We start from the raw sequence: 24667 nt of genomic DNA on the forward strand, positions 1-24667 counted from the left end.
AACAGAGAGGGAGGCAAACCATGAGACACTTAAATACAGAGAACAAACTGAGGGTTGCTCACGAGGTGTTGGATGGGGGGATGGGCTAAATGGGTGATGGGCATTAAGGAGAACACTTGTTGGGATGAGCACTGGGGGTTGTATGTAAGTGACGAATCATTAAATTCTACTCCAGAAGCCATTATTACACTCTATGTTAACTAACTTATATTAAAAAAAAAAAAAAAAAAAAGAGTCGGTTGTATAGCCAACTCAGCCACCCAGGTGCCCGAGAACTTAACTTTTCTGAAATGTAAGAATAACTAGAGGGAGAAAGTTGGTTTGTTGCCATGAAACATCTGTCCTCTCACATTATCAAAATTTTTCAGTGGCTACTTGTTTTCCCTTAAATCCTAATCCCTCTTCATTCTCAACTCAGTTTCTTGTTTATTATGGAAAAACTGCAATAGATTTAATTGTTAGAATGTTTTACTACCCAAACAGTAGTGTTTATCACAACTGTGTAGAGAGGCACTGATGGTTCATAAATATGTGTGGCATTTCCAAAAAGCAAACTATGATTTGCACTGGCAGATTTAGAAGATAAAAATAGAAGACACCCAGTGAAATTATAATTTTTTTTATTACATTTCTTTATTTTTGAGAGGCAGAGAGAGACAGAGCATGAGTGGGGGGAGGGGCAGATAGAGAGGGAGACACAGAATCTGAAGCAGGCTCCAGACTCTGAGCTGTCAGCCCAGAGCCCGACACAGGGCTCCAACTCACGAACCATGAGATCATGACCTGAGCTGAAGTCGGACACTCAACCAACTGAGCCACCCAGGCACCCCTGAAATTATAATTTTTAAATGAATGGTGAATAATTTTTTAATTTAAGTGTTTTATGCAATAAATAGGACATACTTCTACTAAAAATTATTATTTCCTGAAGTCCGAATTTCATCTGGCAACCCTAACTTGAAATAGAATAGAAAGTAGAGTGTGTTGCATGTGTCCATTGTTGCATGAAATATTTGTGTTAAATGTCTCTGTGTGTACATACTGGATGGCAGTCCTTTGAAAAAGGCTTTTCTTTCGGTGGCCACTAGTAAAAATATTTTGAAAGCTAGTGCCATCCAAGGTTGTCTTATAAAGAAATCTGTGTATGGCTAAGGATAAAATATTAAAGATTGCAGTTTTATGTTTATAAATTACTTCCCTAGGTTGTAATAAGGTGCTTTGTAAATTATTTTTTCCTTATATAGTTCTTTAGAAAATAATTTATCTTCCTTTTGTTATTTTGGAAAACTTGAAAGTCTAAGAGTAGTCTCTTTCTGTAATAAGTACTAGTAGGGTCTCAGTCTGAGGATTGAGGGGAAAAGAGAGGCTTGCTGTGAAAGTGCAAATAACTGAACCACTTAAGCATAACTTACCATTTTTAGAAGAATGCTCTTCTCAAATAGGGCTTATTCAGTGCCATCCTGATTAACAGTTTTTTGTTTGTTTTTCTAAACACTTTAACATTTTAAAAACAGTTGTAGGTTCACAGCAAAATCGAGATTTCTCATATACCTACACTGTTCCCACACATGCATAGCCTCCAGCATTGTCAACATACTCTAGCAGAGTGGTGCTTACATTAAAATTGAACCTATGTTGAAAAATTATAATCACCCACAGTCCATAGTTTGCAGTATGGTTCTACATTTATGGGTTTGGACAAATGTATAATGAAATGTTTCCATGATTGTGGTATCATACAGAGTATTTTCATTGCCCTAAAAATTCTCTGTGCTCCGTATAGTCTGTAGTTTTTTGGTATGGAAGTTAGAAGTGACCCATTTACCTACACTTCTGGTTGAATATATTTTATTTAAAATATATTTTATTTAAATAAATATATTATATTTTAATGTATTATTGTGATTTTAGCATAATAGGATTATTGTTCCCTTATTTTTTTGTTTTCCCAAATCAGAACTGTGTTTTTGTTTTTTAGCTTTGTTTGTTTGTTTTTGTTTTTATGAGAGAGGGAAAGAGAGAATTCCAAGCAGGTTCCATGCTGTCAGCACAGGGCCCAACTTGGGGCTCGATCTCACAAACCATGAGATCATAACCTGAGCTGAAATCAAAAGTTAGGTGCTTAACCAACTGAACCATGCAAGTGCCCCTATTTTGAATCATTTTAAATCCATTGTACTTACTTGAATTTAATTTTTATAAACTTTCGTTTTGGAATAAGGATGTTTGAAATACAAGTTTCAAACTTTAGCTTATTTAATAGCCACTTATTCTTTACTACTTCAACCAAGAATACAACCATATAATTGTTCTTATTAAGTGCATTTTGCTTAGGGCCGAAGTGTGAATATGTAAATGATTGAGTAGTTCAGTTGTGTTCAGATCTATAATAGCAGGAAACAATTAGAGATCTTTCTTGGTATTTATGTAGATACAATTCATTCAGTTTTAGTTACACTAATATTTTTTTGTATAAATGTTAATAAATAAAATATTTAAGGAAACTTAAATAATCAAAAACTTTTCTTTCCTTGTTTCAATAGCAACTTTTTAACTGTCAGTCTCTACATAAACTGAGTTTGCCAGACAATGATTTAACAACATTACCAGCATCTATTGCAAATCTCATTAATCTCAGGGAACTGGATGTCAGCAAGAATGGTAAGATTTCCCCCCCGCCCCGACTTATGTGGGGACACGTTATTTTGTTAAGATTTCTATTGTGTGTTAACAAACAAAAATATAAAATTTAAAAGTATTATTGTATTAGCTTCTGTATATATATAACTTACGTATATGATAGCTTAAAGCACTATGGAGAATAAATGTAAAAAATTTTAAATGACCTTTTAATTAAAATGTTATGGATACATGCATGTACATATTTATATATCTTTACCTTTATATATTTATAAATATTCACTGTCCTTTTGTTTGTAATGATGAGAAACTACTAACAACTGTAGTGTTCATTGTTCATGACACTGTTTGGTACAGTCATAGAGTGGAATCTAATGTAGCTCTATCAATACGGACATGAAATATTTACGGTATAGTCTTAACTGTTTAAAAAAATGTTGTGCAACATTAGAAATGAATTGAGCATCTTTAAATCTTTATTGAGAGACCAGTTTTTGCCAAGTACTTTATTAGGACCTAGGATTACATTTAATGATGAGAAATAAAAGGACATGGTGACTATTCTCCTGCTGCATACAGTTTTGGTTTAGTACGTTTAGTTTGATATAGACTGAAAACATCGGGGAAAATACATTCCAAAATGTTAAGTGCTTATCTTGTCTGAGAGAGACAAGTAGATACTTGAAAATTTTAGAATGAGCATGTATTTATTACATAATTACAAAAACAAATCACAAGACAGTAAATGTTAAATGGTCTGTCAAAAGATAAGACTTCAACAAACACTAAATACCAAGTCATATTCATATAATTCTTTGTAACATTTGGAGAAAATCTTTATAAACGAGGTCCAAAAGTTAGTGCAGTAGCACCAGTAAATGCCTAGCAATCCTATTCCATAGCTCTTGGTTGCAGAGTTACTTTTTGTCTTGATGATATGAATAGCCAGGAGTAATCTTTCCAACATATCAATTCCACGTTTTAGGACTCATTATGAAAACCACATTAGGACCGATTAAAAAGTTCATCCTCTTTTCACAATTAACAGTTAACTTGGAATTAATTAACGATGGTGTCTACCCATTGCCATAAAAAAAATACTTAAAAGTCAATAAATACATTTACTGCATGCCTTGATTTGCTAAGCCCTAATTATCTTAGTTGTGGGCATTCCATATCAAATAATTGTATATTTTGTAGGAAAATCATCAAATCTATACCTTTTTAAAGATTAAATCCTTTTTAAGGAGGTATAATGTGTCCATATGCACTCTAGATTCAGGTTCAGGTTACAGTGGTTAGTGCTCTACTGGGTTTCAATTGTCAATAGCCAATAAATTTTAAGTTTAAAAGTTTTAATTTTTTTTATTTAATTTTTTTTAATGAAATTTATTGTCAAATTGGTTTCCATACAACACACAGTGCTCATCCCAAAAAATACCCTCTTCAATACCCATCACCCACCCTCCCCTCCCTCCCACCCTCCCCCATCAACCCTTAGTTCTCAGTTTTTAAGGGTCTCTTATGCTTTGGCTCTCTCCCACTCTAACCTCTCTTTTTTTTCCTTCCCCTCCCCCTCCCCCATGGGTTTCTGTTAAGTTTCTCATGATCCACATAAAAAAGTTTTAATTTTTAAGATTGTTATTGAATCATTTAACTTTATGGTTAAATTTTTCTGTTATATGAAAAAAAATCTGTGTTTTAAAAAAAAAATTTTTTTTTAAATGTTTATTTATTTTTGAGAGAGACAGAGACAGGATGTGAGTGGGTTAGGGGCAGAGAGAGAGGGAGACACAGAATCCGAAGCAGGCTCCAGGCTCTGAGCTGTCAGCACAGAGCCTGACGCAGACCTCAAACTCACCATCTGTGAGATCATGACCTGAGCCGAAGTCAGACACTCAACTGGCTGAGTCACCCAGGTGCCTCGAAAAAATGTGTTTTAAATAAAAATTTAGAATTTTTCCTTTAGATTGGATTCATTTATATCCTGTTTTTCTTCAATTTATTTCAAAAATTTCGTAGTCAAAATAAAAGCCTACGTAAGAATTGACAGAACGCTCATGGTTTCACCCACCATTAGCATTTTGCCATATTTGCTTTCTTTCTTTTTTAAAAATATGAATTTTTGAATTTAATGTTCAAGGAAAAGATATATTGTTGCTTATATAAAATTTCTTTTTAGTAAACTTACTTAACATTTTAGGTTGCAGACATGAACTTTACCATTAAATACTGGAAGTAGCATTTGTCAACAACTTGGAAATCCTTACATATAACCATAATATCATTATCACTTCCAAGAAATTTGACATTACATTTTCCCTCTTGCCTAAAAATGCCCCTTTTAGCTATTTCCTCCCCCACCTCCAAAGTTAAAGATCACATAGCGTTCAGTTGTGTCTCTTTGATCTTTTAAAATCAGGAATAGTTTGCCCATGTTTTTGTGTTTTTCATGACGTTGCCATTTTGAAGAGTTTAGGTCAGTTGGTTTTTAATTTGTGTGACTTTTCCCATCATGGTTATATTTAGGTTAAATAGATTTTCTCAGCTTGAAACTTCTCTTTAAGGGCAGTTTGAAATTAGTTTCAATTCCTGGTGCTTAGTAGAATGACAAGTATTGCCTGATAAATTTCAAAGTAAATGAACTTAATCCATTGCCTTTGTAGCTCTCCATATGCTGATAGTTAAGTCAGCTCCATAGTAGTATAGAATTGTGACAGTAGAAGTCATTAAATGTAACCTCCATTCTAAAGGGCTATGTTTTCTACTTTTTGATCTTTTTAAATGGGAGATGTTAAGGTATAAGGAAAGAGACCTGAGTATTACTAATACAATTGTATGCACCTGGGAAAGGCTGGTAAATTGATGCCACAGTCATGGTATGAAAATATAGTTGGCTTGGGGCGCCTGTGTGACTCAGTTGGTTAAGCGTCCGACTTAGGCTCAGATCATGCCCTTGTGGTCTCTGGGCTCAAGCCCCACGTGCTGAGCTATCATGCTGAGCTATCAGCACAGAGCCTGAGCCTGCTTGGATTCTGTGTCTCCCTCTCTCTCTGCCCCTCCCCTGCTCTCTCTCTCAAAATTAAATGTTAAAAAAATTAAAAAGAAAATATTACTTGGCTCAGTAATGAACATATACCTCCTGAAAATGCATTAACCCCAGGTTTATTACTCTGAATTGAGAATGGTGTGATTATGGTCCTGCAGAGTCCTTAAATCATTATTTAATTTAACTTAATATAATTTAATTTAATTTTTTTTTTTTTTTTAATTTTTTTTTTTCAACGTTTTTTTTTATTTATTTTTGGGACAGAGAGAGACAGAGCATGAACGGGGGAGGGGCAGAGAGAGAGGGAGACACAGAATCGGAAACAGGCTCCAGGCTCCGAGCCATCAGCCCAGAGCCTGACGCGGGGCTCGAACTCACGGACCGCGAGATCGTGACCTGGCTGAAGTCGGACGCTTAACCGACTGCGCCACCCAGGCGCCCCTAATTTAATTTAATTTAATCCTGTTTTATTTTATGTTATTTTTAAATGTTTTTTTATTATTTATTTTTGAGAGAGAGAGACAGATCATGAGTGGGGGAGGGTCAGGACGAGAGGGAGACACAGAATCTGAAGAAGCTCCAGGCTCTGAGCTGTCAGCACAGAGCCCAATGCAGGGCTCGAACTCACAAACGGTGGGATCATGACATGAGCCAAAGTTGGACACTTAATGGACTGGGCCACCCAGGTGCCCCTTAAATCAGTGTTTTAGACTTTTGTGCAACTTTTAAAAGTAATGTGTTTGAGTTATGGCAACCCATTGGACTGTAGTCTTTCTCTCTCCCTCCCTCTCTCTCTCTCCCTCTCTCTCTCTCTCTCTCTCTCTCTCTCTCTCTCTCTCCCTCTCTCTCTCTCTCTCTCTCTCAATGTTTATTTATTTATTTTGAGAGAAACAGGGAGGGACAGAGAGAACAAGAGAGAATCCCATGCAGGCTCCACGCTGTCAGTGCAGAGCCTGACATGGGGCCTGATCCCACAAACTGCTAGATCATGACCTAAGCTGAAATTGGATGTTCAACCAAGTGAGCCACCCAGGCACCCCCCCTTTCTTTTTTTCAGCCGTTTCTTGCTGCTTATATTGAAAACCTGTTTTATACAATTCCATCATCTTGTGAGTGTTCTTTTTATGAGTAAAGTCATATGACTTTGTGAATCTTCCTTTTATGACTAAAGTTTTGGTTTATTGTTAGCTTTTTAAAGAAAGTAAAAGCTCACCAAGCTGCTATCCCAAGTCATTGCAAATAGCAACTAGTGTTCGAGAAGTTCTTATCTCTTGTGTTCAAATGGCCTTTCCTTCTTGAGAAGACTAATGGTGATGATGATTAAAATATTCTGCCAGAGTAATTGATTGGGGATGCTGGTTGGGAAGGGGAGATAAAAGAAATGAAGACTGCCTACTTGTTAATTCATCTGTTTGAGCACATGGAATAGAAAGCCAGAAAATTGTAAGAAAACCAGAGAAACCAGAAAGAGTAGTTCAGATCTTTCTGATACGGGAATGCTAGAGAGGTTAAATAAGGCCTTTCTTTTTAATTGAGTCCAAAAGCCCAGGAAGAATGAATTGAAAGTTCATGGTGAAAACAGAAAGCAGTTCATTGAACCTGAGAAAATATGATTGGGGACCAACTGCTGGCAAAGGTTCTTCACTTTAAGTTCAGAGAAGTTAAATTGATGATGAGGAAAATTACCGATGTCTTGGGAAGTCATTTTAAGATAAAAAAAAGAAGAAAAACCATGTGTTAAACTAACCTGGAACTTAAAAATATTTAGACCAGTGATCACTTGTCATTGCCAAGTATGTTAATGATGTAGACTGTAACTGGGGGTGCACTCACTGTGCCTTACCATGGGCCTTATCACTCATGTTATATACCTTGTCAAATCATACATCTATTATCCCTTGATCGTATAATTATTTGAGTTTGCAGTTCCTGGTTTTGACTGTTTTGAATGGAACTCCCTATTATATTCTGTGCTATTTATTACCATAGCATTTCAAGTGCAGGAACATTAAGGAGCCACTATTAACTTATATTCTGTAATTAGGACATTGGAATATTGATGCCCTTTCAGCAGAGATCACCAGAAACTGACCTGTGGTTGAACAGTTTGGGTTTCTTACTTGATGCAGTGAGTAAAAACCCATACTGTGGGAATCTAAGTGGTGTCTCAAGGTATTAAAAATAAAGACTTATTACAGGATTTGAGCTTTTCTTTGGTGATTTGGGGGAGGGTTTAGAATATGAGGTTTTACTCTGGACACAATGCTGTCAAGAAGTAGAGGTAGCTCTATAATTGGGAATTAGAATAAATTTACCTGTTAGGGAGGGCATATTACAGCAAGGCTAAAATTGTAATTGGTAAAGAAACAGCAGTCACTCAACAGTTGGGAGAAGGGGTTGTTTGATATTTTGTGTTTTGGACAATGTTCATATTTGTTCAGATGTAATTACATTTGATTGTGTTTGTTCAGACATGATGATGGTTGACCCTTGAACGATGTAGGAGTTAGGAGCACCAACCCCGTACACTGTTGAAAATCTGTGTATAACTTTTGGTTCCCCTCAAACTTAACTATGCTAGTAGTCTACTACTGACAAGAAGCCTTACCCCTAACATATATTATGTATGTATAATAAACATAACATACAACATATTTTGTATATGTCTTATATAATGTATTATTACAATAAAGTTAGTGAAAAAATGTTATTAAGAAAGTCATAAGAGAAAACACATTTACAGTACTGTAAGAAACATCCTTGTATAAGTGGACCTGCGCCATTCAAACCCATGTTGTTTGAAGGTTAACTGTACAAATTTGCTGTTGTCTTGATCTTTCATGGTCATAGAGTGGCCTGGTCTGATGTTGATACTCTTTGAAATTAGTTTAACAAGAGAATACCAAGACCTCTCTTTGAATGCCAAGTAGATGGTTCATAGTAAGACACAGGACTAGCTCATAGTACCAGGCCAGCTCCTAGATGTCAGGAGGTATATGCTCTGTCCCAGCAGTAGAGAAAGAGTTCTTCTGTAACCAAGCAATAGTAAGATAAAGAGGACAGCCACATTTTGTAACATCTAATCTAGTGTTTTCCATTTACTAAGTTTGAGCAACAGAGTCAAATTCTTATAAAAAGGGTATATGACAAAGAAGGAGCAGTATTCAACTGGAAATGAAAAAGGAACAGATATTTGAAATTGTTAGAGAATTAAGAAGTAACTCATGATAAAATTCAGGTTCTGCATACTTTAAAGATAAAATGAGCCATCTTTGAAGACTGGCTAACATAAGCTTTGAGAGTAGGCCTCCTTGAGACAGTGACATGAGCAAGGACCTGAGAAGTTAGCCATGTAGGTATGTAAGGTAAGAAGTACCAGAAAGGGAACAGCCAGTGTAAAGTTTGTAAGGTGCAAGTGTCCATAATATGTATGGGAAACAGAAGGCCAGGGTAGCTAAAAGATAGTAAGCAAGATGGGAGAGCGAGAAGAGTAGTGGTCAGAGAGTGAGAGCCTTGTAGGTAATAGTATGTTCTTTGACATTTACTCTCAGTGATATGGAATCATTTGGAAAGCTTTGAGCAGATCAATCAGAGCATGATCTGATTTGTATTTTAAAGATTTATGCTGGTCATGTGTGGAAACATTGTGGGTACAAGGGTGAAAAGTAACCAGTTGGGATGTTATCTCTGATGATAGTGATAGAAGCAGTGAAATGTGGACAGACTCTAGATGTTTTGAAGGTTGAGTCGACAAGATTTTAAGATGGATTGCATGTGGAACCCAAGATAAGAGGTGAAGATGACCTCAGTGGTATTGATCTATGCAAGTGGAAGGATAGAGGTGCTGACAGTCGAAAAGGGGTCATCTGTGGGAGTTGCAGTTTTTAGTGGAAAAAATCAGGTCATTTTCGGACACGTTTTATTTGAATTAAGATACCTAGTTATTCACAGGGGTCAGGAGTTCTCAGTCAAGAGGGAACTGTGCTAGCTCTTCATATATGGGAGTTGTCAGCACAGACATGGTATATACAGCTGGAGATTAGAAATAGTAGCCAAGGCCTTGTGTGTGAAAGACAAGACACCCAAAGAATGACCCCTGGGGGGCAACCCAACATTAAGAGACCTAGAAAAAGAGAGGAAAGGTGCAAAAGATCCTGCGAAGGAAGACTCCTGAGGAAGGAAGTAAACTGGTGGGGTGAAAACTTTTTTTTTTTTTTTTTTGGCTCAGTTTTAGCTTCTCAAGAAAAGGGACCTTGTCATGGTATCTACAGTCTTTAGCATAGTGTCTTACACTGTGTGCAGTTGGTACATATTTGCTGAATAATACAAAGTATAGGTAATTTCAGTGTTGCCCATGTTTTGTTTGAGATACCTAAGCAGTATGTAAAAGGCATTTGAAAATTCTTTTTTGAAGTTAAGGAGAGGGCAGGGAACCAGAGATACAGATTTGGAACCTGTAGGGATTGAAGTCATAGTAAATACAATGCTAGCAATTTATACAAGTAGAAAAGTATTTCAAAAGTATTTCAAAAGTAATTGTTTATGGAAAAATTATTACTATGTATCTGAAAGCTGAAGATGATTTAGAATTACTAATTTCATAGATAAGGATTGGTTACTTTTTATAAACCTCAAGCTATGGAATAAAGTACTTTAAATTTTTAAAAATATAAAATATGTGTTTATTTGTGGAAGATGATAAAAACATTACTTTTCCATGAAATATTAAAATTATAGAAATCTAATATAGAACTCTTGAAATTATTCTTTCTCCACATAAAAGTTTAGATCAGTAGAACATACCAAATTAATTGGTCTTTTTTCTCCTTAGTAGACTTGATCATGTACCAAAAATATTATAGCTCTTGGATAATATCTTTTATATAGACAATTTCATGACACTTTAAGGACTTAAAAAGGCCAAAGAAATGAGATATTTAGCTAAGTTTTCAAATGAAGTGGGTGCTAATGAAAACTGTGGAATGCCCTTCCCCTGCCACTCCTCTAAATGTGGAATGTTTTATTTTAAAAATAAGTATTTGATAAGAATAATAAAAGTATCCCCCAAGTGGGATGCTCTGCAGATATTCAAAGCTACTTCAGTATTTGAAAATGAATTCATATAATTCACCACATCAATAGCCATATAATTAACTCAGTAATTGCATTCCTTGGTGTTTACAGAAGAGAAATGAAATGTATGTTTATGGAGTGAATTGTTTTAACAGATGTTCATTGCACCTTTTTCATAATATTCCAAACCCTTTGTCTTTTTTGCTCTTTTCTTCCGTGTCTCCCATTTCTGGCCCCTGAGCACTGCATCTACCTTGGAAGCCCTGCTGCCACCCCCATACGATTTTTTTTTTTGAAAATTTTATTTTTTATATTATTTTTTAAATTTACATCCAAGTTAGTTAGCATATAGTCAATTTTTTTTTAATGTTTGTTTATTTTTGAGAGCAAGAGCAAGAGCTAGCACTGCAAGTTGGGGAGGGGCAGAGAGAGAGGGAGACCGAGGATCTGAAGTGGACTCTGTGCTGACTTTAGCACTGAACCATGAGATCATGACCTGAGCCAAAGTCGGATGCTTAACCAACTGAGCCACCCAGGCACCCCCAAGTTTTTTAAAGTATAAAGTCATTTTAGCAAAGGGGTACTGTTTTAATCTATTAAAGTGCTTTTAATGTGTCCTCAACAGAATTACCACTTGAGACAAATTATTTGTCTCACATTATTTAAAGGACTGATAATTTAACTTCTAAAGAACATGATTCAGTAACCTTAAATATTTTGTTGTTGTTGTTGCTTGAGAGAGAGAGAGAGAGAGAGAGAGAGCGAGCTCAAGCCAGGAGGCGCAGAGGGAGAGGGACAGAAAGATTCTCAGTACAGAGCCCAGACTCGGGGCTCAATGTCAGGACTGTGAGATCAGGACCTGAGCCAAAATCAACCTGAGCCAAAATTCAGGAGTTGGGACGCCCAACTCTCTGAACCACCCAGGTACTCCTTACATATTTTGTATGTAAATGAATGAGAGAAAAGAAGGAAGAAAATTAGTGTAAAAAAATAGGGATGTTATGGGTAGTAAGTCAAATTTAGCAAATGTTTGTTGTGCAAAAAGGTAAAATATACTAAATAGTTATAAGTGTTTTGAATAGAAAATCTAAGCAACATGAATAAAACCTCTTAGCAGTAACAGAAGAAACACAGATACTATTAATTCATTGTATACATACACTAAAATGTATAATTGAGGTGTTAAATTTCTAGGTAAAAGGGATGCTTTGTAGATCAGTATTTCCAATTTGTGACTTCAAATAGGGTTAAGTTTTTATTTAGCCATTAAGAAAATTCTTGTCCAAAGGGGCGCCTGGGTGGCTCAGTCGGTTGAGCGCCGACTTCGGCTCAGGTCACGATCTCACGGTCCGTGAGTTCGAGCCCCGCATCGGGCCCCTGTGCTGACAGCTCAGAGCCCGGAGCCTGTTTCAGATTCTGTGTCTCCCTCTCTCTGACCCTCCCCCATTCATGCTCTGTCTCTCTCTGTCTCAAAAATAAATAAACGTTAAAAAAAAAAAAATTTAAAAAAAAAAAAAAGAAGGAAAATTCTTGTCCCCCATTATCTCCAAAAGCAACATCTCTCACATTCCTATTGCTACCATTTTATTAAAAAGTAACTTTTCACTCAAAAGAAAAAGAGTGAATAGTATAAAGCCACTAAATTTTATTTTTTTAAATTTTTTTTTTTCAACGTTTTTTATTTATTTTTGGGACAGAGAGAGACAGAGCATGAACGGGGGAGGGGCAGAGAGAGAGGGAGACACAGAATCGGAAACAGGCTCCAGGCTCCGAGCCATCAGCCCAGAGCCTGACGCGGGGCTCGAACTCACGGACCGCGAGATCGTGACCTGGCTGAAGTCGGACGCTTAACCGACTGCGCCACCCAGGCGCCCCAAAGCCACTAAATTTTAAAACTTAGATGAAATGAAAAATAAATTTCCAGAGTCAACTCAAGAAGCAGAAAACTTGAAAAGACCAGTGAATACAGTATTAAATTGGGTAGTCAGAAAAACCACCAAGCCTACTTTTAAGAGCAAGTTTGACTAAACCTTCATGGAATTTGGATAATCACTTATTTATAAAAAACTATCATGTAGATTAGGGTAATGGGGGAAAGTAAACAACTCTATAAGGGTAAAATATACTTTGATAACAAAACTAGATAAAGACTGTTTGGGGCACCTGGGTGGCTCAGTTGGTTAAGTATCCAACTCTTGATCTTGGCTCAGGTCTTCATCTCGGGGTTATGAGTTCAAGCCCCACATTGGGCTCCATGCTGGGCATGAAGCCTACATATGTAACGTACATGCATACATAACAAAAGTATTAAAAAAAATGGACCATTTAAATTGCAATGCTGGAAATCCTATGCTGGGATGACAGGAATCACTCTGCCATAGATCTCATCCTCCATCAGGCTAGCCCAAGTGATCCCAGCCGTGTTCTCACAGAGCAATAAGATGAGTCTGAGAGGTAGTGGAAATTATCCAGAACTTATTTAAACCCTTGATTTCATCCACTCTGTTAAAGCTGTTCACTCTGTCAACTCTGTCTGTTCACTCTGTGTTCACTCTGTCAAAGCTGAACACATGGCTGAGCCCAGAATCAGGAATAGGGAAATTATACTTAATATTTTGATGGAAAAAGTTGAAACACCACATTGTAGAGAGTGAGATAGGGAGCAAATCCATCAGTGCAATCAATCTATCACACATATCTAGAAATGAACTTTACAGAAAATGGGCTGTACAATCTAAATGGAAGAAAAGCATAAAACTATGGAATAGATCAGTAGAAGGATCTAAAAGAAAAGATTGTCTAGAAACATAACCATGAGAGAATTTGGAATATGACAGAGGTGCCTCTAGAAATCAGTGGAATAAGGAAAACAACTATTTTGTAAGCATTAGAACAATGTTTTGTTTTGAATGTTTATTTTTGAGAGAGTGAGTGGGGGATGGGGACTCAGCTCCTTGCTGACAGCAGTGAGCCCAATGCAGGGCTCCAAGTCAAGAACCACGAAATTGTGACACAAGCCAAAAGTCTGTTGCTCAAATGACTGAGCCACCCAGGTGCATCTGGAACAATGTTTTTATATGAGAAATAGAACAAACAAAGGTATTCTTCATAGTATGTGCTAAAATAAATTGCAAAATGAATTAAGGCTAATAGTACAAGAAACAAGTTACGATTAACAGAAAATGTAGGAGAGTATTTTTATGACTTCGAGATAGAAAAGATAACTCGTTCAAGATATAAGAAGCATAGTAGTAAGAGAATGAAATTTCAATATGACAAAATAGGTAAATAAAAACACATGACAATGTGTGAGAAAAACTTGCTGTACTGATATTTCTAAAGAATGGTTACAGTCAATAATGAAAAGATAATCCAGTAGAAAAATGTGTAGTAGACAAGGTGTTCAAGAAGAAAGAACAAATGATCACTAAACACATGAAAAGGTATTGGGCATCATTAGAAGTACTAGAAAGTACATAGTACATACTAGAAAGTATATTCAGTATCACTAGAAAATATCAAGAACATACCTAGCTTTAATTTAAATTTAAATTTATATTATTGCTGGTGAGGTTCAACCCCTTACATTGGCATTTAAAGATAATAGTGGATGTCAACAAGAATATGTATAAATAGGGGCACCTGGGTGGCTTATTTGGTTAAGCACCCAACTCTTTTGATTTTGGCTTGGGTCATCATCTTGCAGTTTGTGAGTTTGAGCCCCGCTTCAGGCTCCACGATGGTGGCATGGAGCCTGCTTGGGTTCTTCTCTCTCTTCCTCTCTTCCTCTCTGCCCCTCCCCTCTTGTGCTTGCACAGGTATTCTCTCTCTCTCTCTCAAAAATAAGTTAATGAACTTTAAAACAAAAATAGAATATGTATAGATGCTGTGGTATGAAACTTGGCATTGCCACCCTGGAGAGGAGTTTGGAAGTATCTGGTGACATTGATAACTGCCATGTCCAATTCAAGTAGTAAAAAAAGAGAAAGCAAAGGTTCTCCCTTCAAAACCCAAGAGCTCACTTTATGTTAGCCAATTTGACAATATATTAACAAAAACAAAAAAAGAGCATGTATTTTTAGTGGTAGGCTGGTAAATAAACTTCTAAAGATAGATAAATACATGTTAGCCTGTTTGAAATTGTCTGTATATTCTCAGTTTTGTTGATTTTTTTTTTTCATTCTTTTTTTTCTCCCGTGTTTCAGATTGGCTAATTTTTGTTGCCATGACTTCTGGCTCACTGAAATTTTCTCCTACAGTGTCTAGTCTTTTTTTCTTTTTTAAAATATGTTTATTTTTGAGAGAGCGTGAGAGGGAGGGTGGGAGATGGGGGACAGAAGAGAGAGAGAGAGAGAGAGAGAGAGAGAGAGAGAGAGAATGAGAATCTGAAGCAGGCTCTGGGCTCCAAGTTATGAGCACAGAGCCCGACACGGGGCTCGAACCAACAAACCTCGAGATCGTGACCTGAGCTGAAGTCAGATGCTTAACTGCTTAATTGACTGAGCCAACCAGGCACCCTGTGTAATCTTCTTTTAATCCTGTCCTGTGGATTTTTCATTTAGATAGTATATTTTTCATTTGTGAAGTTTCTGTTTATTTCTTAAATAATGTACCATTTTGGGGCACCTGCGTGGTTCGGTTGGTTAAGCGTCTGACTTTAGTTCAGGTCATGATCTCGCAGTTCATGAGTTCAAGCCTCGCGTCGGGCTCCGTGCTGACAGCTTGGGGCCTGGAGCCAGCTTCTGATTCTGTGTCTCCCTCTCTCTCTCTCTGCCCCTCCACCACTCACTCTCTGTCTCTCTCTCTCAAGAATAAATAAAGATTAAAAATAAAAAATAGATAATGTTCCATTTTTCCCCCTTTAAGAATAGTAACTGTTTTGAAGTCCTTTTGTGTCTGAGTCTGTTTTTAGTAACTGAGCAGTCGTAATCTTTTATAGTGAAACATTTCAAGCATTCACAAAAGTAGAATAATAGAATAAGCCTGTATACCTATCAATTTCAGCATTATCAGTATCTTAAATACCTCCTACTCTACCTCCATCCATACCTCCTATTTTGCCATCTCTGATTGTTTGAAAGCAAATCGTGGATAACCTTTTTCATACATAAGTGTGTCAAGATGAAATCACTCTATTGCCATACTTAAACCCAGCTAACAGTAATTCCTTAATATCATAAGATATCCATCATTGCTTATATTTGCTGATTTGGAGATTTACATGAACTCTATAAATTTCAGCAAGAGTAAAAGTTCCTAAAACTGAAATTGAGAAAATGAATTATTTTGACTGTTAGAGAAATTGAATTTGTAATAAAAACAATGGTACTAAAACCTTCCCGTAGGAATCATTGAGCCCAGATTTCTTTAATTGAAATTTTTATTGAGATAATTGTAAATGCATGTACAGTTCTAAGAATTATAGAGTAATCCTATGTACTTGTTACCTAGTTTCCCCAATGGTAACTTTTTGTAATATTCTAGAACAAGATAGATACTGACATTGATACAGTCTCCCAGTTATACTCTTGGGTCTCTTACCTGAGTAGCTCTCAATCTTCCTTTTGTCTTTTTTGACTTTGATAGTTTTAAAGTTAGTTGCCAGTTCCACAGTGGAATTTCCCTAAATTTGGATTTGTTTGATGTTTGCTTATGATTAACTTCATGTTACATATTTTTGGCAAGAATATGAGAGTAATGATATTGCATCTTCTCAGTGCATCTTAGATTAGGTGCCACATGATGATGTTGGTAACTAGTGATGCTAACTTTGAAGCAGTTTAGGACGGTGCCTGTGAGATTTCTTCACTATAATTGCTCTATTCCTTTTATGATTAGTAAGTATCTTTTTTGGAGAAACTTTGAGACTATATTAATATCCAATTTTTCATCAATATTTTACCCACTAATATTATATGAATTTTGACTGGACAGTTATTACTGCACTATTTGCCAGTTGGTGATTTTGTGCCATTCATATTTCATCGCCTGAAATCCTGTGTTTGGCACTGTGGTAAACTTGCTTACTTAGAATGATATAGTGACGAGGATGTGTGGGTGGCTCAGTTGGTTAAGCATCTGACTTTGGCTCGGGTCACGATCTCACAGTTCATGGGTTCGAGCCCTGTGTCAGTCTCTGTGTTGCCAGCTCAGAGCCTGCAGCTTGCTTCGGATTCTGTGCCTCCTTTTCTCTGTGTTCCTACCCTGCTCACACTCTGTCTCTCTCTCCAAAACAAATAAACATTAAAAAAAATTTTTAAAAAAGAATGATACAGTGATGAAGTTGAAAGAAGTTTAAATGATCTTTTAGTGTCAACCATGTGGAATAATCATACTGTGTCTTTACAGGAATGAATCTTACAAGCAGAGTTTTTGGAATATTTGAAAAAGATTTCACATTCTTTTAGTTTGGATTACAACATTGCTACTTAAAGTTTGTGGGTTATTGTTCACAAATTATTGTTAATATATTTTTGCAGAGGTAGTTTGTGAAAATAAGTGTAAGTGCTTAGAAAGCTTACTGTAATTTGGCTTGTCACAACATTTGTATGATATTTTACAGAAATTTTGCTCAGCACCTGCCTTCTGGCATATCTGCTGTCATATCAAACATAGATTTTTTTTTTTAACCTCTTCTGTCTTCAGCTTTGTTTTCAGTTTTGTCCTTACATATATACATATGTTAGGGGCCACCTTAGTTTGGAGCCCAGCATTAAAAAAAGTAATGCATCTTTGTACAGCAGAAAAGTAGGTAGATTGCTAAGTGTTCTGCATTTTGTATCCTTTACATCATCAAATAGAGAAGGTATTAACTAATTTTCAGAAGAACTCAAGGAAGAAAAGGCAGGTAAAATTAGTAATTGACAGTTATAAAGAGGCACATGAAAAAAGATGAAGAGAAAAGAGAAATCGTTGTAGAGGTAGTTCTGTTAGATTGATGTTGGTGTCAATTTATCTAGATCCTACTTAGTTGGTAAATTTTGAATCTGGAAGGTATATGGTAATTTTATGTTATTATTTTATCTTTTATAAAAGATCCTTTTAATTTGATTATTGATTATCTGTTCATTTTCTAGGAATACAGGAATTTCCAGAAAATATAAAAAATTGTAAAGTTTTGACAGTTGTGGAGGCCAGTGTAAACCCTATTTCCAAGTAAGTTCTCAGTTGAGTTATAAGTTACTTTTGTGAATAAAACATCTATGAGATAGTAGTAGAAAATTGCTTTCTATATTTTAATGATTAGTTGATATCAGCCTTAAATCTGTACAAAATTTTAATGTTAGATTAAAAAGAAACCTCTTAAGTATTTTTTCTAAACCCATATTTTACAAAAGTAAATTAGACATCCAAACAGATAACGCAGGTGTTTTGTTCCAGGTCTCGCAGATAGTTTGTATCAGAAACGAGGCTAGAATCCAGGTCTCCTTGTTCAGTGATATTTGCACAATGTAAGAATATCTTCACTTGCAAATCAGCTGTGCAGCACATTAAAACTTTCGAAAATAATAAAAGACAGTTGAAAGATCAAGAAGGTAAAAACAACAACAACAACAAAACCATGTGATTGGTTGCACCGTATACCAGAGGTCATAAATATTCTTTTATGATGGTAGTGGCTATAAATAGAACGCTTTCCTGACACCAAAACTGTTAAATTTTGCAAAAATGGAATGGTGAAACAAAAGATGAATAGAGCATAGCTTAATATAGCTAAGTCGAACACTAAAACCAACTTTCATGTATTATAGTACTGTATTTAATGAGTTTTTCTGAACAGTGATGCTTCATTTGCTGTGGTAGATGAAGGAGTGTGATGTAGGAGAGAAACAAGATCAGTCAAAGACTCTGGGATGTCTCACTGCAAGAGAATTTTGTACTTGTTAAAATCCAGGAAAAACATGTACAGATGATGTTTCATCTTTAGCTGAAAATATTCCTCTAGCATCCAGTTATAGATCTGTAGTTTGTTTTGCAAACCAGAGGAAATAAAGGTAAAGTTAATACGTACATAGATTCTCAGATGGCCTTAGGATTTTATTTAGCTTTTTAAAATTATTTCTTTTCATTTGCTTATTATAAAATTAGGCACTCTTTTTGTGATTGTTTAAGGGCCTGATGTTGAAATTGAAAATAATCTCAACTAGTGGTTCTCAAATGGGAATGATTTTGCCCCTAAGGATCATTTAGCAAATTCTGGAGACAATTTTGGTTTCTACAACATGTGGGGGGTAGGTGGTGCTCCTGGCTTCTAATGGCTGAAGGCCAGGGTTGCTGCTAAACATAACTACAGTGCAGAAGACAGCCTCCCCACTACAAAGAATTATCCAGCCCCAAAAGTCAAAACTGTCAAGGTTTGGAATTCCTTATCTAATCCTTTGGACTGATGTTAGATAAGGCAGATTTCAGTAGTGTCTGCTGATGTCATAGTTATGTACTAAATACATTTCTCTGTATTTTGGCTCATTCAGACTTGATCTTTGAATTCACATTTTATCTTCTTGAGATAAATACTGTTTCATTTCCTTTTTACAAAGAGATGAAATTATAAACATTGAAAGAGACAAATTATTACAAAAGGGAAATGTTTGAGGATCCCTCATAAAAGTAAAAAGGTGCCTATTATGTGTTAAGAGCATGTGCTGGGTAGACACATTCTTAGATTCAGTAAGAGACTGAAATTCTGTGTATTAATTTAACTTAAATTCTGATATATTTTATATAGGCTTCCTGATGGATTTTCTCAGCTGTTAAACCTAACCCAGCTATATCTAAATGATGCTTTCCTTGAGTTCTTGCCAGCTAATTTCGGCAGGTAAATTACAGTTTCTTCTGAAACCTTTTCTTGTTAACTCTTACAAAGTTTACAAAACAAGTTGCTTCAGTTATACTATTAATTACACTTTCATAGGCTCTTCTTTTGTAATTATTTTCAAGCATTGTGGTTTTTATAGTTTTTTCAGAACTTGTTATTTTGTCTTTGAATTTATTTTCCCAAGTAAATTATAAGCAGTGAATATTGAGAAGAAAAGGCAATGTAAGTCTTGAATTGGTATTTATTTAAAATATGCAAAAATGGTTTAAATGTGGGTAATTTCTGTATATTTGAGATACAGAATGCTTTATTCTTAGCATTTATCACATCTGAAAATGATCTGATTATTGATTTATATGTTTTCTCCATTGGACTCAGAGTTCTGGAGAAAAGAAAGTGTGTTTCCGGGGTCTACCCCATTACACACCTCTACCAATATCTGAACATGCATTTCTTCTTGTCATTATAGTCTCTGAGTAATTTTTCTTAATGAAAAGACAAATCAGTGAGTGAATGAATAATAGGTATCAAATTATTACTGTTTTTATTTTTATTTTTTTTAATGTCTATTTATTTATTGAAAGAGTGAAAGAGAGAACATGTGAGCATGGGAAGGCAGAGAGAGAGGGGGAGAGAATCCCAAGCAGGCTGTCGTGGTGTCAGCTCAGAGCCTGATGCAGGACTCAATTTCACGAACCATGAGATCATGACCTGAGTCAAAATCCAGAGTCGGATGCTTCACCAGCCAAGCCACCCAAGAGCCCCAGAATTATTACTGTTTTTAAACTAATTACTAGAGAAAGTGCTGTTCAGTGGCACGTTAATTTTATCTTTTAGTCTATAAATAAAGACAGTACGGTATGATCTCACTTATGTGTGGAATCTTAAAAAAAAAAACAAAACAAAAGTTGAGCTTCTTAGATGCAGAGAGAACAGATTGGTGGTTGCCATTGGGTGAGAGTGGGCAAAATTGGTAAAGGTGGTCAAAAAGTACCAGTTATAAAATAAATAAATTACGAGTATATATGTATAGCATGGTGGCTATAGTTAACAATACTGAATTGCATATTTGGAAGTTGCTAAGAGAATAGATCTCAGAAGTTCTCATCATAAGAAAAAAAATTTTGTAACTATGGTGATCGATGTTAACTATACTTACTGTGGTGATCATTTCACACTATATACAAATATCACATCATTATGTTGTATACCTGAAACTAATAATGTCATATGTCAACTATATTTCAATTAAGAAAAAATGAATTCTGGGCATTGTGGTCCAGTGACTGTTTTGTAGGAGCTATGTTATCATGCTACATATATTTATATACAAACACCTATATGCATGTATGTATATATGTAATATGCGTATACATTATATATGTAAATATATAAAAATTAGTGTGCTTGATTCCTTTTCTGTGTCTGGCTTTTGGACCACTTTTTAAAAAAATATTTTTGACACATAGTATAAGTTTAAGGTATACAAATGTGTTAAGGTATACAAAGGCATGCAGTGTATACAGAGGTATACAATGTTTTAAGGTATACAAATATAAACAAATATGTTGATTTGATACATTTATATTTTGTAATATGATTAACATTGTGGTATTAGCTAGCACCTCTGGACTGCCTAATCTGCTCATTTTCCCTCTAATTTTATTGGAATGTGCATCACTGAACAGCCAGAGGATTTCTCCTTTTTTATATCACCTTACATTACATTCTTTTATTCTTTTTTCTCTCAGAGCCAGACTCTGCAGATGAATTATTGTTCTCTAATCTACTACCGGCTAATAATTTGGGAAGGCATTTTCACAGAAAATGCTGTAGGATTTATATTTAAGTACATTATGTGCTTTAAGTATGTAGAAGTGTTTAAGTCTCCCCCTCCCCCACTAATACTGAGGAGCAGAAATCGTCTTTTCTTACTTTATAATTACACAATAAATATTGGTTGCTTTGAAACTGTAGGGCATGACATTACATCATAATTAAATTCATTGTCTTTGTCATAGATTGTTGATTTGTTGTTTTGTTTTGCAGATTAACTAAACTCCAGATACTAGAACTTAGAGAAAACCAGTTGAAAATGTTGCCAAAGTAAGTAAAGGTGTTATCCTTTCTAAAATAAGAATTTTTTAAGTAATTCTTAAAGATTTTATTTTTGAAGATTTTTAAGTAATCTCTACACCTGATGAGAGGCTTGAATTTACAACCCCCTAGAGCAGAAGTCACATGCCCTACTAACTGAGCCAGCCAGGCACCCCAAAATTTTGAATTCTTACATCCTTAGAGAAATGTTAACTTTGTAATACCTAAAATATGAGTGAAAATTATTTTAAAAGGCTGACATTTGTGGTCATATTTTAATTAGTAGTGTTGAATATAAAACTTTTGCAGCTGTTGGTATTTTGTAGTGATTTCATAGCTTTCTGGAACTCTGTCTTGTGTTACAAATATGAAAATAATATGTATATAAAGCCCACCTGAGTCCCCAATATAGGTCCCAGTTCATATACTAGAGCTCTCATATATAGGACTCGTTAGTGAGATCGATAGGGTCTTCATGTGAAGTCGAGTAACTATAATTTCTAAGAATTTGTCTGGTTTTGTAGTCTGTTGTAAATTAGAAGTGGGATGGAGGGCCCCCTACTGGTAAGCTAACATCAGAAGAGATGGCCATCCAAGAGCAAATAAGATAAAAAACTAAAACAGATCTACAGACTCAAGATGCCCTGTAGTCTATGTTCATTTAGGAGTACCTTAAAACTCACTGAATTCATTGCTACATTCTTAAAGTGTAAGCATTGGCAAAATACAGTCTTGTTAAATCTGGCCCACTGTTTATTTTTGTCAGTAAAGTTTCACTGGAAACACATTCATTTATGAACCGCTTATGGGTTCTTTTGCTCTCTAATGTTAGAGTCAGGTAGCTGTGACAGAGACTGTATACAAAGTATAAATTATTTACTTTCTGATCCTTTATAGAAAATGTTGCCGACTTCTATTGTGATTGAACTGTCAAGAGTTAATTGTTACCTCTTCTTTGGCATCTTATTTATATGTTATGAAATTTACCACATAATTCTTTTTTTATATATACATTTTACTCCCATTTTACCTGACCAACTAATATGCACGTACACATGTACTTGTAACCTTCCCCCCATGAATGTACGTCTTTGAGGACACAGAGCATATCTCGTTTTGATTCCCAGAAGACATTATGTATTAACTGAGTCATTGTTCAGCGCACGAATGATTGGAGCTTGTAGTGATGGTTGTGAGTATAAATTAAAATGGAAATTAACCATATTAAATTCAAAAAGGTTTAAGTATTTTACAGATGGGATACTGGCATTGATGTCTCATTAGTTCAAAACCTGACTGCTAAGAGATTCAAATATGATGTAAATTGGGGCACCTGCGTGGCTTAGTCAATTAAGCATCTGACTTTTGATCTTAGGATGTGAGTTCAAGCCCCACGTTGGGCTCTCTGCTGGGCGTGAAGCCTACTTAAAAAAAAAAAAAGTAGGGGCTCCTGAGTGGCTCAGTTGGTTAAGCGTCTGACTTCAGCTAAGGTCATCATCTCACGGCTTGTGAGTCCTGCTTTGGGCTCTCAGCTGTCAGCAGGGGGGGCCCACTTGGGATCCTCTGTCCATCTCTCTCTCTGCCCCTCCTCCGTCCTTTTTCTGTCTCTCAAAAATAAATAAAACTTGAAAACAAAGATGTAAATTGTTTACTCAACTAGCTAAGCTTACAATTAATATGGTTTATCTGATATCATACTTTTAACTCATTTTATCGCCCTATTTAACTTGAAATTGGGCTCTGTCTAATGTATTTTAAAATATAATTCTTACCTACTTTCTTCTTAAGACTCATGATTAACACTTTTGAGACCTCACAAACTATAAAAAGACTGTAGTTTTTGCATGTTACAAAAGTAGTATGCATTCACGTTTATGTGAATGAACCTTCTTATGATCAAAGATTAGTACATGGAAAAGCTGTTTTAGATATGTAGCTAAGTGAAATTTAATATCCTCTTCATACTGGAGGGCATGGGACCAAGCACACAAAAGATGGGCATTTTTCCTCTGTGACATGAGAAGAAATGGTAAAAGGGAGTCAAATACAAAGGAATGTTTAGAAGTACACAGGAAGAAATTTGAGGGGTATTGTTTTTAGTTTATCCTTGAAGAAAGAAGCTGGATCTTAAATGAAAAGACTTGAAAGTGAAAACATAAAATTTTGTCTTAGATAGACTTGAGGTGTCTAAGTAGGATCAAAGTTGCCAATAATGCAAGTTGAGATGGAGATGCTTCTAGGATTTTACACTCTATTTCCTTGTTTTGTTTTTATTTGTTTTGAGAAAGAAAGAGAATCTTAAACAGGCTCCACCTCCAAGTGCAGACCCAGACATGGGGCTTGATCTCACATATGGTGAGATCGAGACCTGAGCTGAAATCAGGAAGAGTCGGATCAGACGCTTAACCGACTAAGCCACCCCGACACCCCTATATTTCCTTCTTAATTACGTGCATGTGTTGTTCCCATTTTTGTAAATCACTTTTAAAACCTCAATTTCTAAAGCTATCATTCGTAATTGAGTTTTTCCAGTGTGCTACTTTTCTTTTTTGTACTCTTGTATTACTTACCCTGTTGATGTAGTGTTTAACTGCTGTGTGTGGATTTGCTGTGTTCTTTTGTCATTTTAAGAATATTGAATTAAGAAAAATAAGATTGTTCTGTTTCAGTCTTCACCTCCTTCCTCAAAGACCTCTCTACTTTTCTCAAATGTTTACCTAGTATGATATTATGGACCTAAGAGTTTAATATCATAGCATCTAATCTTTCTTCAGAAGGATCCTGGATACACGTTTTGCTTTGTTACAAAGCAAACTAGAACTGACTTAGAGATTTTCTGGACAAAGATCTGAGTAAGGGAAGTAGAATTATAGTATTTATAGTACCCGAGACTAGGCCCTTAATAAATCTATGTTAAATAAAGCAGCTTTGAGAAAATCTGGTGTGAAGTAATTTAAATTAAAGGAATGTTGATAGAATGGCACATTTAAAAT

At 35.6% G+C, this 24667-nt stretch overlaps 1 protein-coding gene across 11 annotated transcripts in view; it reads left to right on the forward strand.

The window, feature by feature from the left end:
• The window catches only part of ERBIN (erbb2 interacting protein), a 128911-nt gene that overhangs the window by 48588 nt on the left and 55656 nt on the right, over positions 1 to 24667 (forward strand). For all 11 annotated transcript variants that reach the window (XM_042940382.1, XM_042940390.1, XM_042940401.1 and 8 more), the window contains exons 4-7: positions 2544 to 2661; positions 17839 to 17917; positions 19488 to 19577; positions 21627 to 21683. In XM_042940382.1, the coding sequence (XP_042796316.1) occupies positions 2544 to 2661; positions 17839 to 17917; positions 19488 to 19577; positions 21627 to 21683 (344 nt within the window). The remainder of the gene's footprint in view (positions 1 to 2543; positions 2662 to 17838; positions 17918 to 19487; positions 19578 to 21626; positions 21684 to 24667) is intronic.

Source organism: Panthera leo, chromosome A1 (genome assembly GCF_018350215.1).
Source record: "Panthera leo isolate Ple1 chromosome A1, P.leo_Ple1_pat1.1, whole genome shotgun sequence".
NCBI classification, from domain to species: domain Eukaryota; kingdom Metazoa; phylum Chordata; class Mammalia; order Carnivora; family Felidae; genus Panthera; species Panthera leo.